General features: G+C 25.7%; 1 protein-coding gene across 7 annotated transcripts in view; it reads left to right on the top strand.

The window, feature by feature from the left end:
- The window catches only part of ACC (acetyl-CoA carboxylase), a 390,006-nt gene that overhangs the window by 186,563 nt on the left and 189,357 nt on the right, over nucleotides 1–14,086 (top strand). For all 7 annotated transcript variants that reach the window (XM_075363681.1, XM_075363682.1, XM_075363677.1 and 4 more), the window contains one exon: nucleotides 10,544–10,714. In XM_075363681.1, coding sequence (XP_075219796.1) covers nucleotides 10,630–10,714 — 85 coding nt within the window. In that variant the 5' untranslated portion in view covers nucleotides 10,544–10,629. The remainder of the gene's footprint in view (nucleotides 1–10,543; nucleotides 10,715–14,086) is intronic.

A 14,086-nucleotide genomic window follows, 5' to 3' on the forward strand; every position in this document is an offset into this window, starting at 1 on the left:
TGTTAATTGTTTCTAGAATTATAAGAGATTTTTGAGATTTCTATATTATTGTATAAATGATTATTACTCCTCACTCGATACATTGAATTATTAAATAGGTTCAAAATTGATTCTTTAAAAGTAAATATATAACTATTTTTTATTATTTATCCACTTACATAGGATTTTCTCTATTGAAGACAATGATCTAAGAAATATTTTATTAAGAGCACCACCAATAATTTCAATTCAATGAGGTATCAACTTCTTGGAACATTATTAACTCAAAATTTTCTGTTAAACCTTTTGTTCATTTTGTATAATACACTCTCTCCTGATGTATACATACTTTTTGACAAATTTAATTTCCTTTTTTAAAGCAGGAGCTTAAATATCAATTTTTGTTACTGATATCTTCTTGTCTATTATCAACTTTGTTTTTTCTTCATAATTTGTAAGTTGAACCGTAATCGAGTAACATTTTTCTTAATAAGGTTTGATTTCATATGATTTTTTTTTAACCCATTTAGTTCTGTTTTTGTTTATGCTTATTTTAAAAACTGTTGTCATAATATTTTGAGTTTAGATTTTCAAATGTATTTATGTGTGTATATATATATATATATATATATTTTATATATATATATTTTATATATATATAAAATATATATATAACTGAACTGACTAATTTGATTCCTATTATCAAATTAGTCAGTTCAGTGCCACTTGACATTGAACTGACTAATTCAATAACAGTGATCATTCAAATCACATCCGAAAAAACAACAGTTACTGCAGATTTTACCCTAGAAATTGAGATACTAGTTACAAGGAAGTTAACTATAAATTTTATTTTTATTACTTAAATATTTAGAAAAAGAATTATCTAATCTATGTAAGAATGAGATTCCTGAGATTAAAGTAAGAGACTGAGAGAGTCAATCTCCAATACAGAAAGAAGTATGACAAGGATCTAGTCCTCTTTTCGACTTACATGTAGGAGTTGAAATAATAAAAAGATTTGAAATAAAAGTTTAAAAGTAAATTATTAAATTAAGGAGAGTAGATTAATATGTTAAGTTTCACTATTATTTTACCAAAAAAATTAAAATAATGAAAAATACTGAATGTTATGATTCATTAACACGTCGGCTGCAGTATCGATTATGTATGTCAAGTACGAGCGATTACAGTGAGCCATCGGGCTCTCCCCTTGATTTCCCTTCTGTGTGGTACAGATATAAAATTACCATCAGTTTGGTATGATTGGTGTCTAAGAAAAAATAGACATTTAAACAACTCATAACACTGCTAAGTAACACAAATAGTTCTATCGATGACTGATAGATAACATAAGAAGAGGCAAAAGCTTATAAGATACCTGCAATAACTGTTCTGTAATGCATTAGTGGAAAAGCAAATACCAGATAATGGGCTTATCATTAGTGAAAATTAGTCCTGTTAAAAAATACTACAGTCATTGTGTTAACAGGATAGGATTTAATTTTAAAATAAACGAGTACATATGTAAATTCAAATAATGGTATACAAAATTTTAAAGTCATTATACTTACATTAAAGAAATCAAAAAACTTTGTTATTTACAAAGTAAAACTACAAAGGATAGATGTAAGGTAGAGGTTAAAAAAAGTAAGCTAATATAAGGAAGAAATATTTCTATGCCATAAAACAAATTGCTTATATCAAACAAAGATTTAGGCATTAGAAAGGAATTAAATGCTTGTATGAAGTGTACCGCAATGAAACATGGACAACAGTAACCCTATAAACAGCCAGTAGGAGCTTTTGAATGGATTTATATACTGTACTTTGAAATGAAGAAATTTTGACAAATCAATGAAAAAATAAACCTGTGGAAAATTCCTATTAATAATCCTTTATTATTATTAATATGTAGTAAGAAAGTTAAAAAAATAAGTTATACATTAAAGCACCCAACATTAGTTAATTTAATATTGAAAGGAAATGCAGAAGGGATAAACTGATAACAGTGACTAAGGTTAGGTTGTATTAAACAGATAATTAAAGATGTAGAGTACAACAAATTATTCCATTTTTCAATTACACACACATATTTATTTTCACTATATAGGTGATCTCTTTCAGAGATTAACAGCAGATATACTAAAAAATTGAATTCAAATTAATAAACAAACTAAATTAGATGACAGCTGAGAATTTATAATAATTTCTACAATTTTATTTGTTGTAATATCACTTTCTATTACAATTTCTTTTAACTATAAAATCATAGAAAAAAAAATTGGATTTTAGATTCTGTTGCGCTACGTAACTTGATCGATGGACTAATGATTAAAAGAAAGGTCTTGATTGATCTGGTTTGCAGTTTTTTTAATAACAGTCTTTTTTTAACCTAATACTGTGTGTTGTATTGTATTAGGTTAAACAAGTTAAATATGATGCAGCATTTTAATATTCCATTGTCAGTTTGTTTTAAAATAACACATTCTATCTTAATTTATTTTTCTACATATTTTTTTTCCAGTTTATGTATTTCCTTTAATATATCATATGTCATTTATAACAGTCGAAATATCTTTGCTGATTATAAGATTTATAATCTGTTTAGTATTTATGTGCTTTAGCATTTATAATAAAGAATCTTATATGTAGAATTTTATCATATAATCTCATATATAATACAATATTTTAGAATTTAATTTTTTTTACATTACATTTAAATTTTACCATTGCAAATAAATAATTGATTTTTTGCTTGTTCAGGTTTTTAAAGATTTTGATTAGTCATGGGTTTGAATTACTTTTAGTACATTGTATGTTTTACGGTTCAACTAACAGAAGCACTTTGTTTACTCTTTCTTTAATAAAAATAAAACTATTTTTCACCGTTATGTTTTATTTTCTTTGTTGGGATCATAAAATGAATATTATACGAATAAATGGGAGTATACTTTTCTTTTGTATTTATGTTAATTTATTATATTTTAGTGAAGCGTGTGACTGCTTTTAACTATTAAATATATTCTGCTACAAAGGTTTATAATAATAAAATTTATGTTTTACTTATGGATTAATGAACTCATTAAACTCTAATTAACTTTTGTATTTATCTGTATATGTGTAAAAATATTTCTTCAAAATGAGTGGATTTCATTCTATGAAACATCTATATATTGAACTTCAGGCTGCATTCACTGGACAACATGTGAACGATGACAGTAAGTCCTTCAAATTCCAGTGGTATTCATAGAGTACCTGTTATGAATATATGATTATAATTTATCTATATTTGTACATAAACTAATTTGTCTAGTACTTTCATTTTGTTCACGGGTCTAAATGGCAGAATAAAATTTATCATTTTAAAAACTAATAAGTTATTTACTGCTGGCTTTCAGAATACTTGGAAGTATGCTTCCAGGGATCTTTTCAATGTTATAATCCAGTTCCTCCCTCGATGATGTTTATCATTAAGTAAGGAATATCAATTACAGGTTTGAAAAGATCTTCTAGAAGTATATTTTTATAAGCAATTTGTTTGTTACTAGTAATTTAAGTTAAGGACCCTAACTTCTTGAGAGGCATAATAATGTGGGTTGATTGTCCCATTCCTCCACACTCTCCTTTCCCCTTCTCCATGATCTTATCTTCCTTTGGGAATCGATTTAGCTGTTCCAGTGGCTGGAGAGGCTGCACCCATTGGAATAACTGTTTCCTTGGAGAGGTGGTGAGTTGTCGGTCAGCCTGTGGGCTTATTTGATTACTGCATCTCCTGTCTGATGGTTGTAAAAAAATACATGTAGTACTTGTGACTAATCAGTAAAGCCATCGGGTAAAGCCAGGCTTCATAATTATTCTGTAATCTAACATATTTATTATGTACAGTCACTTAAATCCTCATATTGATTGAGAAGAAATATCTTCTTTCTGATAGATTGTTTAAAAATATTACATCACCCCTCCACTTTATGTTTTTGCTCACTTCCCACATTAGAAGTTTGTACCACTCACTCTTCTTTTTTCTTTCTTTTAAATTTAAATACTATATTTGTAACATGAAAAGTTTGAATACTACCTGAAAAAAAGAATTATAATAGAGCATGGATTTCATACAAAATAAAACACCATTGTTCAGAATATGCATCAAATTTAATTCTTTACTAATAATTATAATGAAGAATAATAAGTAATTAAAAATAGATAAAAAATAAGTACTATTAATTGAATTTTATATATATAAAAAAAAATAATGCATTAAAATAATTTATTTATTTTCTATCTATCTAATTTGTCTTAATACCAGTGCAGTTGTGGATTATCATCTGCAGTTTAAGTTACAATTATGGAATAGATAAAAAAATACTAGTGTAACAAAATAAAATACATATAAACCTCCAAATACTAAATAACTTAAATAATATATAGCTAATTAACTGAGTGACCCATCAAGTCGTGAAACATAAATTAATTTACTATGTTTATTAAAATACACATATGTATAAAATTCAACAACAATTAATCAACAAATAAAGGTAAACATTTTTTACAATTAAAAGATGAAATTAAAATTATAACAATAGAATATTAATGATTCAGAAATTAAAAAAATGATAATGCACATTACAGTGTCGTGAATGATAAAACAACAATGGAATACAAAATTAAACGACAAAAACTTGTGAATAAATCAAATGTCCTGATCAGTTTGGTTAGCTAATAATTTATTCGGGAGTTCAAAATAACCTTATACTTATCAGAAAATATTGAATTTTAAAAGAAGTTGGGATATTTTAGTGTAACATATTAATTCTTTCAGGCATTGAAGCAAGATTTAGCAACAATTTAAAAATTTTAAATTGTCCCTGAAAAACCAGGTACATAATGATGCCTTCTTCATAACTATACTGTAACGCCTCGTTCTTTACTTTAAATAATGGTAACAGGTTTGTACTGTTTAGAGATTGCTCAGTATGTTGCCAGAGTATGTGTGATTTTCATGTGTTCTTTGTGTGTATGTATGTATTTATATATATATATATATTTATTTATTTATTTATTTTTCTAGATCTACCAAAGTACAGAATAATTAAAGTAGGATGACTTACTTTATTCCACTATATATGCAGGACCGCTTTCACGATTTACTTGCATCATCACCTGCATTACATATTCAAATAGTCATCCCAAATTATATTACAAACTTCATAAAATATAATATTTATTTACTTTATTTAAAATTTTAATCCTTTAATCTTTTTATTATAAGAATTTAAACTTTTATTCAGGTAAATTAAAAATCAAAACAAATTTAAAAATATGAAAGCTTAATTAAAATTAACATTAAAAATGAAATTAAAATTAAATCATAAAAATTTTTACATATTTTAAAATATGACGTTAGACATCAAGGCATAAAATCAAATAAATATTAAAAATTCAAATTAGAATCAAATAAAAGTAGTTTTAAGTAAAGTAATTGTGCATGTTGTCCATTTAACTGAACATGCATTCTTAAAAGATCTGATTCTTAAAAGAATTGATTTTAAATATATATATATATACTTTTTTATCTTATGTTCATAGGTTTAATGTTGTCAGTTTATATTATTATATATATTTTAGTTGTAAACACATCATAATAGAATGTAAAAAAATAACAAACATACCAAAACCAAGTAAAGACTTGTTAATAAACAAAATAATTTTGATATGAATTTATAAAGATTTTGTTTTCCAAGGCAGTCAATAGAGAAAATCAGATAATATGATTTTTTTAAGATGAACCCGGCAAAAGTTTTGTAAGTTTTTTTATAAAATTAAAAATGTTTCCTGCTACAAGTTGAAATATATTTACTCGTGAAAGGTAAATTTTAAATGTGGTTTGGTTCGTGTTAGAAATTAGTCATTCTGTGTGATATAAGTCAGATTTAATATCGCATATTGAACAGGGTATTGAATTCCTTCCTAACTAATATCACTTACAATGAAAAAATATTTAGCAGGATATTATTAAATCCTGGGCTAAAGAGTAAAGATTCCAATGTATATAAAGAAACATGTAATTGTAAAGATTATAAATATTATATAAGTTCATAATCTATGCAGAAATAATTATATTCTGTTCAAGATTGTGAACTCCTTCAACTTTCCTAGGTGGTTCCACTGAAGATTTGTAGTCCTTTGTTACGTCTTTAGCCACCATCAATTCATCCTTTAATAGGTAACATGGCATTTTCATTGGACATTTTCCTGGTTTTATTAGTGGCATTATCTCAGCAACATCTGTTAGCTAGCAAGGCAGTTGTTTCTTTATTGGAGCTTATGAAGCGGAAACTCTTCTTTAGAGCCTGTTCAAAGTCTGTTTCTTAACTAAACGTTGCGCTTAAAACCAAGTCAGTAGCTGAGGTTCCCATCAGTTAATACCAGATCTTCTACATTTCCTACAATCAGTTATTCTTAAAAATTAATTACAAAATTTTTCATGAGTATTTTTCCCAATAGAAATGAGTCATCTAAATCTATTTTGTTCTATATTAATTATTTTTTTTATAATGATTATTACATTCTCTATAATTGTTTTAATTACTTTCTTTATTCATATATTTTTTCTTCTGTTTCTTATCTTCCAAAAAAAATTTGTTAGCTGCAGAAACCTTTATCTTCTTTCAACCTATTTACTGTCTGCTTCCTAATATCTCATCCTTTCGCTGTTCATTTTTATTGCATTTCCTTTTACCTTTTAATCTTCTCCCCTATACGTATGGGTTGTACTATTTAATTTTTAAATTAAATCTACATCTTTTCAGTACCTCTTTCCTCCCCCCCCATTTTAACCAAAAATCTAAACATTTTTATTAGGGGAGTCCCTCTTCTAGTTGACCTTGGCTGTAGCTTTCTTAACATTTATTAGACAATTGACTTTGACAATAATAGTAAAATGCTCATCTGGTTTGTCTAGCTTATTTTATATATATTTATAAATGCACTAACCTCTATGATTCTTTCAATGTCAGTTCATTGCCTTTTTCTATTTGTAATACTTATCAAGGATTTCTAAAATGATACTCTTACAGCAAATTAATAATTTGCTTTACTTACTGATTGAATTATTTGCTCATTCTACTGTCACATTATCTCATTTATTTCTATAAAAATATTTTATTAAATTTATTATGTATTATTTTAAAAATGAAATAAATGCAATGCGGTACTTTTATTTACAGGTTTATTTACTATAAATCTGTGAGAGAATTTTTAATTCAGTTTAAAAGTAGGTATTTTTAAATTTCATATTTGTACTCTTATGTGTTTATTCTTATTTATATACATATATATATATTTTTTTCTAAATCTTGTATTACTATAAATAAAATTTATTTCATCTATTATTCTATGTGAAATACTATTTTTAATATATTTTTAAAACTCAAGTTTCTGTGAATAATTTGTTTTATTGACAGTTAATGATAATGTTCTACTCAACTCAGGAAATGCCAGATTATTTTGTTCGTTATCATTCTTGTTCAGAAAATAGACTCAAGAAAAGAAGTTACTTAAAAATATGTATACATTGAGTATTATAAAATCTAAAAAAATTGATTATCTTCAGAATTTTTGTTACTTTTCAATACAAACAATCCATCAGTATGGAACTTACTTACTTAGTAATTTTACTCAGTAACATTTTACTGAATGTAGTTCGTGTTGTATCAACCTATGTTATCATAGTATTATTTTATAGATTTTTTGAAACATATTTTGTTTTAATATCATATTAAAATTATGATGCTATAACATCTTTTTTTCCACTAAAGGAGGCTAGATATCAGCATACACTTCACCTCTGCGCTTAAAATTGTTTGTTCACTAAAACTATCCTTTTTAGTATTTTTTTTGTGTTTAATAATTATTTATTGTTTGAATTTTATAAATTTGTAAAACAAAAATTATTTTAATTAATTTTAGGACATAATTTCCTTTTATAATTAGTCAACAAGCTGATGTACATTTCAGATGAGAAGATTCCTAAAATGCAAAAAAACAACACTATGTTTTATTCCAGTGTTAAGGTTTAGTATTATCGGTCAGATAGAGGAAAGTAAGATTTGAAAGGGTAGAGAATAATTTTGTCAGAAGTATGATTTCGATTCTAGAAATAACTATAACAGGTTAAAATAAGGAAATAAGAAAGCAGGCTGCAATAGAAAATATAAAAAAAAGAATTGAGCAAAATAGAGTGCAGTGCTTTGGACATGTTAAGCAAATCAGTGAAAGTAGCTGTAATATATTTGTATTTTACTGTTACTAATAATATATTGTTGGAATGGTGAAAAGAGTGTTAGAATGGAAAATTGAGGATAGAAGACCAATATGTATGGATAGATAAAATGAAAAAGAATATAAAGAAAGAAGCAGTGAGGTGAAAAAATATTTTTGAGAAAGAAGTGGTGAAAGGATAGGTACTGGTGAAAATCCTTGATTTATTGTCTGATACTATAAGAAGGATATGATAATAAAATTAATATTAAAAGAAAATAATGTAATTTTTAAATAATGGAATAACCTTTAAAAAATTACTTCTTATTTAATTGTTTTGTTTCTTGTAAATTTTTGATAATTAGATTAACTAACGGGATAACCCCTAGGAATTAAACACATTACCTATATATTTAAAACATCAGAAGAAATTTAGAATATATTTTTTAAATCTTTTATTTAATATCAGTCGAGTTTAATTTGAATAATTATGTGTTACAGCTATTTTTACATAATTCTTTAAACCATAACAATGATTTAAATTTAAATTTATACATTTTTCATCTGTTAATATTTACATAAGTATTACCTGAGGTTATTAAAACTTTTAATTAATTATTTATTTATAAAAAAATAATATCAAATCAGATAACAGAACTATTTTTTTGTAAAACAACAAATATCTGTGAGAAATGATGTTTCTCCTATTGAAAAGGTATAATATTCTATTGTCATTATTAATAAATCACTTACCCATTTAAAAGATTTTTCACCAAATTATTTGTAAATAATTTAAAAGAATTTCTTTTATAAAAATAAAAAAAACATTTAGTCATTAGTTTTTAAATAATTTTTATTATTTAAAAAAAAATTTAATTTCTGCATCTCAATTTCACTTCAATTAATTAATGCCTTCAAATTGCATTTATATTGCTTTGTACTGATTTTATTTATTTATTATCTTTATGTATTTGCTTCATTATTATACTGTACAATATTACTTTGTTTGGATATCTTTTTGATTTATAGCGTTATTTTTTTATTATTAATTCTGTATGTGCTACTCTGTAATCAAGATTTGAAATCTTTCCCTATGATCCTCCCAGGTAAATGTTGGTACCGTTTTTTTTAACCTGTGGATTAGTACATTTACATAGCTATTATGTGATCTATGTAATGCATAATCGAGTACCAGATCTAATAAACTAATTAATTATTTATCTATTTAAAGTACTACGTAATTTTCTTGAAGTAAACTTAGATTCCAGTAAACCGTATGAAATATTAGTTAATAACTTTATTGTGCATATTTGAAAATATTCACTTTACTGTTTCCAAATAGCATATTTTAAATAATCTAATGGTTTACTGAGTGATTAGCATTATTCCTGATAAGCTGTTAAAACAGGTGTGGATTGATGCTACCAAAGGATATTTTGAGTTCACTTATTATTACTGTTTGTTGAATCTACGATATATGGTAATGTTACGTGTGTACTTTAATCATTCCAATTCGATTCAATTAATAGTATGTACTGTTTCAGGATTGGTCAGCCTGAAAGTGGCTAGACTAACTATGGAACTGTATTTGAGATTACGGTGTAATGTGACATTAAGTAATCTTGAAAAACAAATGACAGAATGTAATGATTACTAATATTAAGAGTAAACAATTAATACATCTCATTAGAGGCTGGAAAACAGATTCGTTAGTTTGTTAACAGATTATAATTAGAAATTAAGTACATTTATAATAATTTAAAAGCAAACTCATCATTAAATAGCAAACAATATTATCCATAAATTATTTAAACTAACTTCTTTTTAATTTATTAACGTATTTATTACCGATCCCTGTGGCAGAGTGGTAGCGTTTTCTTGGCCTTTCATCTAGAGATTCAAGTTCAAATCCCGGTTAGGAATGGAATTTTTCATATGCTACAAAATCTTTTCATATTCCCGCACACAAGCTTCCAGCTTATGTGGTGAATAAATCATAAAAAAAAAACTTAATGTGTTTTGTGTTATTCACATGAAGTCAATATTTTAAATTTATTTCCATTGAAGTTTAAACAAAAGCAATAAAAATTTATCAGTTTTTTTTTAATATTAGGAATTTCATGAAACTATTTATTTAAATGTTGCTGCTGTTATATCAGAAGTAGCTTGACAAATCTAATAAATGTTTATTTTCATGTAAAATTGTGTTTTTCGTAAAAAAACGTATAAAAACTTATCACAGTGATGACAGTTTTCATTAATATACAAATATTGTTTTAAAAAAGATTATGTTTTTTTTTTGCAGATTCACTGACCACCGGTGGCAATACTAGTCAGGACTGTCATACACCTGGTATAGTAGTGGAAGACGTTGACGCTAAATCCATCACGATGGCCACAGACACCCAAGTCAACCAAAATGGTGGCGATAAAGCTGTCAATTTTATTGTTGGTGATGAAGATGGTGATGGACCAGGTAATTTATAATCTTTTTGTAGTTGGTTTTTTTAATGTCAAAATTTATTTCTAACCATTGTCTATAGATAACAGTGCGTATCGGTGCAATATAAATGTATAGTGCAAGACTTCCGATGCAGGAGGCTGATAATTTAAAGCCTGGCTGAACCAATTATATATTTACAGTAATGGATCCTTACTACCAACTATCATTCTTTTGTTGGGATCTTATTAAATACATATCCTGCTCTGGTGGTCCATGAATGTAACAAGCTGCAGATACATTCATATATATATATAAGGAATATGACTGCCTATGGGCCCTGAATTGAGAGAGTTGCACACAGATATCTGGAGATTTTCACAATATCTAATATGAATTTGTCACTAAAAACAAAATAGTAGTAATAAGCATGTGGATATACCTTTGTAGGGTTTTTATTAATTTAGTTGAATAATTTTTATCTTATTTAAAAAATAAAAACCAGATGTTCAGGTCATCAAAGAACCATATAAAAGAGAAACTTTCAATGTTATTTTTTAAATATTTCTTGAATGCTAAGGCCATTAGTTTTCACTAAGTACCACCAGCAGTACGTAGTTTCTGGTTTAAAAAAAAAACTTACTGTCTAAACCTTAGTCTGTGCATGGACTGGACTGAATGATTTCTACTGTAATAGAAATTTTTCTAAATTAATTAACAGATTTTTTTTTAGGTCAATTATCTCAATTTTTCAATTTCCTTACCCATGAAAATTAAAAAAATTATTAGGACATATCTATCACTTGTTGATAATGGTTATATGTAAATTTCAGTGGAAAGTCTTTTATATTCAGTTCATTAAAGATTCATTTTCATTAATTTAACTATAATTATTGTGAATATATACTTGATATATAAGTAATTGTATTGTATATTGGAGTAATGCTCCTTAGCAAGTGACATTACTTAGTCTATTTGCACCATATAGTAACAGAAAAGGCTACAACTTTCTTATTGAAAATGTACAGTGGAAAATCTTTAATTTGAGATGATGTTAATCCAGTTATTGTTACTTTTTTGTGTTGAGGAAACAAAGACAGACAAGTTATCACAGAGTGAAATAAAATTGTTTTATAAACACAGATAAAAATATTCTTTTCTAATTGTGTTAGATAAACATTAATTAAATTTATTTCGGTTAATATTATTCATTTATTGATTTTTTTTTCATTTTTTCTTTTGTATTTCTTTTTATATTTACCTTTGCTAATTTCTATGTTTCGACTGATGATGATGTTTAACTGTAAAATTGTGCAAGTTCTGTTTCAGATTCATATTTGTTTATATGATTTTTGAGGTTTTTCATTTGAAATTTTTTTCAATAATCATTTAGTTTAACTCTTTTTTTTAATTTTTTATATAGACAATCTGTTTATGCTACCGGATTAATTTTGTTGCTCTTTTGGTTAATTTTCCTTTAAAAAATGGCTGTTATTTTTCTACTCATTTAAATTTATTTTCAACAAATTGTTTAATTTATTGTCAAAAATTTATTTTTTTGGATTTTGTAACTAAATATCTACTAACCTGATTTAGCAATAGAGGCGTATTGCTGACACTAGAATTAGTAAATTTTCACAACCATAAATATCAATATCAGATTTGTCTGCTGTATTGTTTATCAGCAATTCTTAATTTAACTTATGCCAATTGTTAAAATCAGAGCTACAACTATGTTTTTGTCAACAGTTAAATATTCGTTTTGGAAAATTGAAACATTTTGATTTAATACAATTGTCAAACAATGAAACATTTCAGGAAGTGAATGTTGAATTTTATTTTTATTTTCGTAGTTCAGTTTCTAAACTCAAAGAGAATTTTTCATAAGCGAAATAATTTTGAATTTTTGTGAATTTCATGAGGTACTATATTGATAATAATGAGTTACAAGCATCCAAACTATTAACACTGTTGTCTACTCTTTTTTTCTTTTTTTATATACAACTTTTCAAAACAATATTGTATTGAATAAGTGAACGTTTACAGTAGGTAATGTATTTCAGGATAAATTAATCATACAAGTAAATGAAATATATTGTTTTTCATTAATATTTTAATAGAAAGTGTGATCAAATACAATAGTAATTATAGATGTAATATACCAAACTGTGCACTCTTTCTGTTTCTGAGAAAGAATGAATCCCTCATATCTACAAATGCTTCTGGCCATATACTCATAAATTTATTTAAGTAGTTATGTAAACTCTCCCTCCACCAAAAAAAATATTTATTAAATGTTTCATATTGATTGATATTTTTCAGATAAACCTTTTGTTTCAACAGTATAAGTTTTAATTATTGTAAAATACCAGCATTGTTAGGAGCTGAGTAAAACTTTGTGACATCTTATTTACTATATTATCTGTTTTAATGTTAAACATTTTCTACCATATTTCTTCATTTTATAAATTCAAACTGATGCCCAATTTCATTTCATTGTTTTCTGATAAGGATAAGAGATAAATTTATTGTTTTTAGAGAATGAAAAATACAAAACCTGAGAGAAAATTAGAAACTTTCAGATGAAAGGAAGAGACAATACCATTATAAATTATTACTTTATAATTATTATAAATTAATTATAACCTTTAATCAAGTATCAGTCTAGATATGATTTAAAAAAGTAAAATTTTATTTTAACTAAAAACTTCACAGTTTTTTTATGTTTTAATATTTGTCTTCATCTTTGACAACTTTTTAAAAGTTTTCTCCTTGTCTGTTACATTAAAATTCAAGAACGGCTGAAACGATTTTCAAGTAATTTTCATTATTATTTATAGTATTTAATTGCAATGATTTTAAGTTATATGTATTATCTTAGTACCTCATTCGGGAATTATGTTGTTCAGAATAATATCAAACAAGTTCCAGAAAAAGTACACATTGAGAATAAATTTTATTCAGCATGAAAACTGTAGAGTAATTAGTGAGGAAATAATTACTCAATTATTTCTGAAATTACTCTTTTATTTCTAAAGTAAAAAAAGGTGATGATGAAAAAAATACCACCAGCAGTATATGTTTTGTGTTTCAGTTGAAAAGATAGTGCAGCTTTTATTTTTTATTGTTTTGAGTGGAAGGCATACAGAAAGAATTAACTTTTACGCATTTAATAAATACATTTAATACGTTTTGAAAAGAACTGAATGAATTTGTTGATAGTATGATCATTTACAAAAACAACTAGGTTTTGAAACTATTGAATGTGTATACATTCAGGAAACAAGGACTTCATTATTATATTATATATAAACTAAGGCTTCACTCCCCCACCAATTTAGTGTGCGGTTTTTGTGCAGACACAAATTACTCTCACACCACTTGTAACTATTTAAAAGAGAGATAAAC

The sequence above is a fragment of the Lycorma delicatula genome, chromosome 4 (assembly GCF_047948215.1).
Source record: "Lycorma delicatula isolate Av1 chromosome 4, ASM4794821v1, whole genome shotgun sequence".
NCBI lineage: Eukaryota > Metazoa > Arthropoda > Insecta > Hemiptera > Fulgoridae > Lycorma > Lycorma delicatula.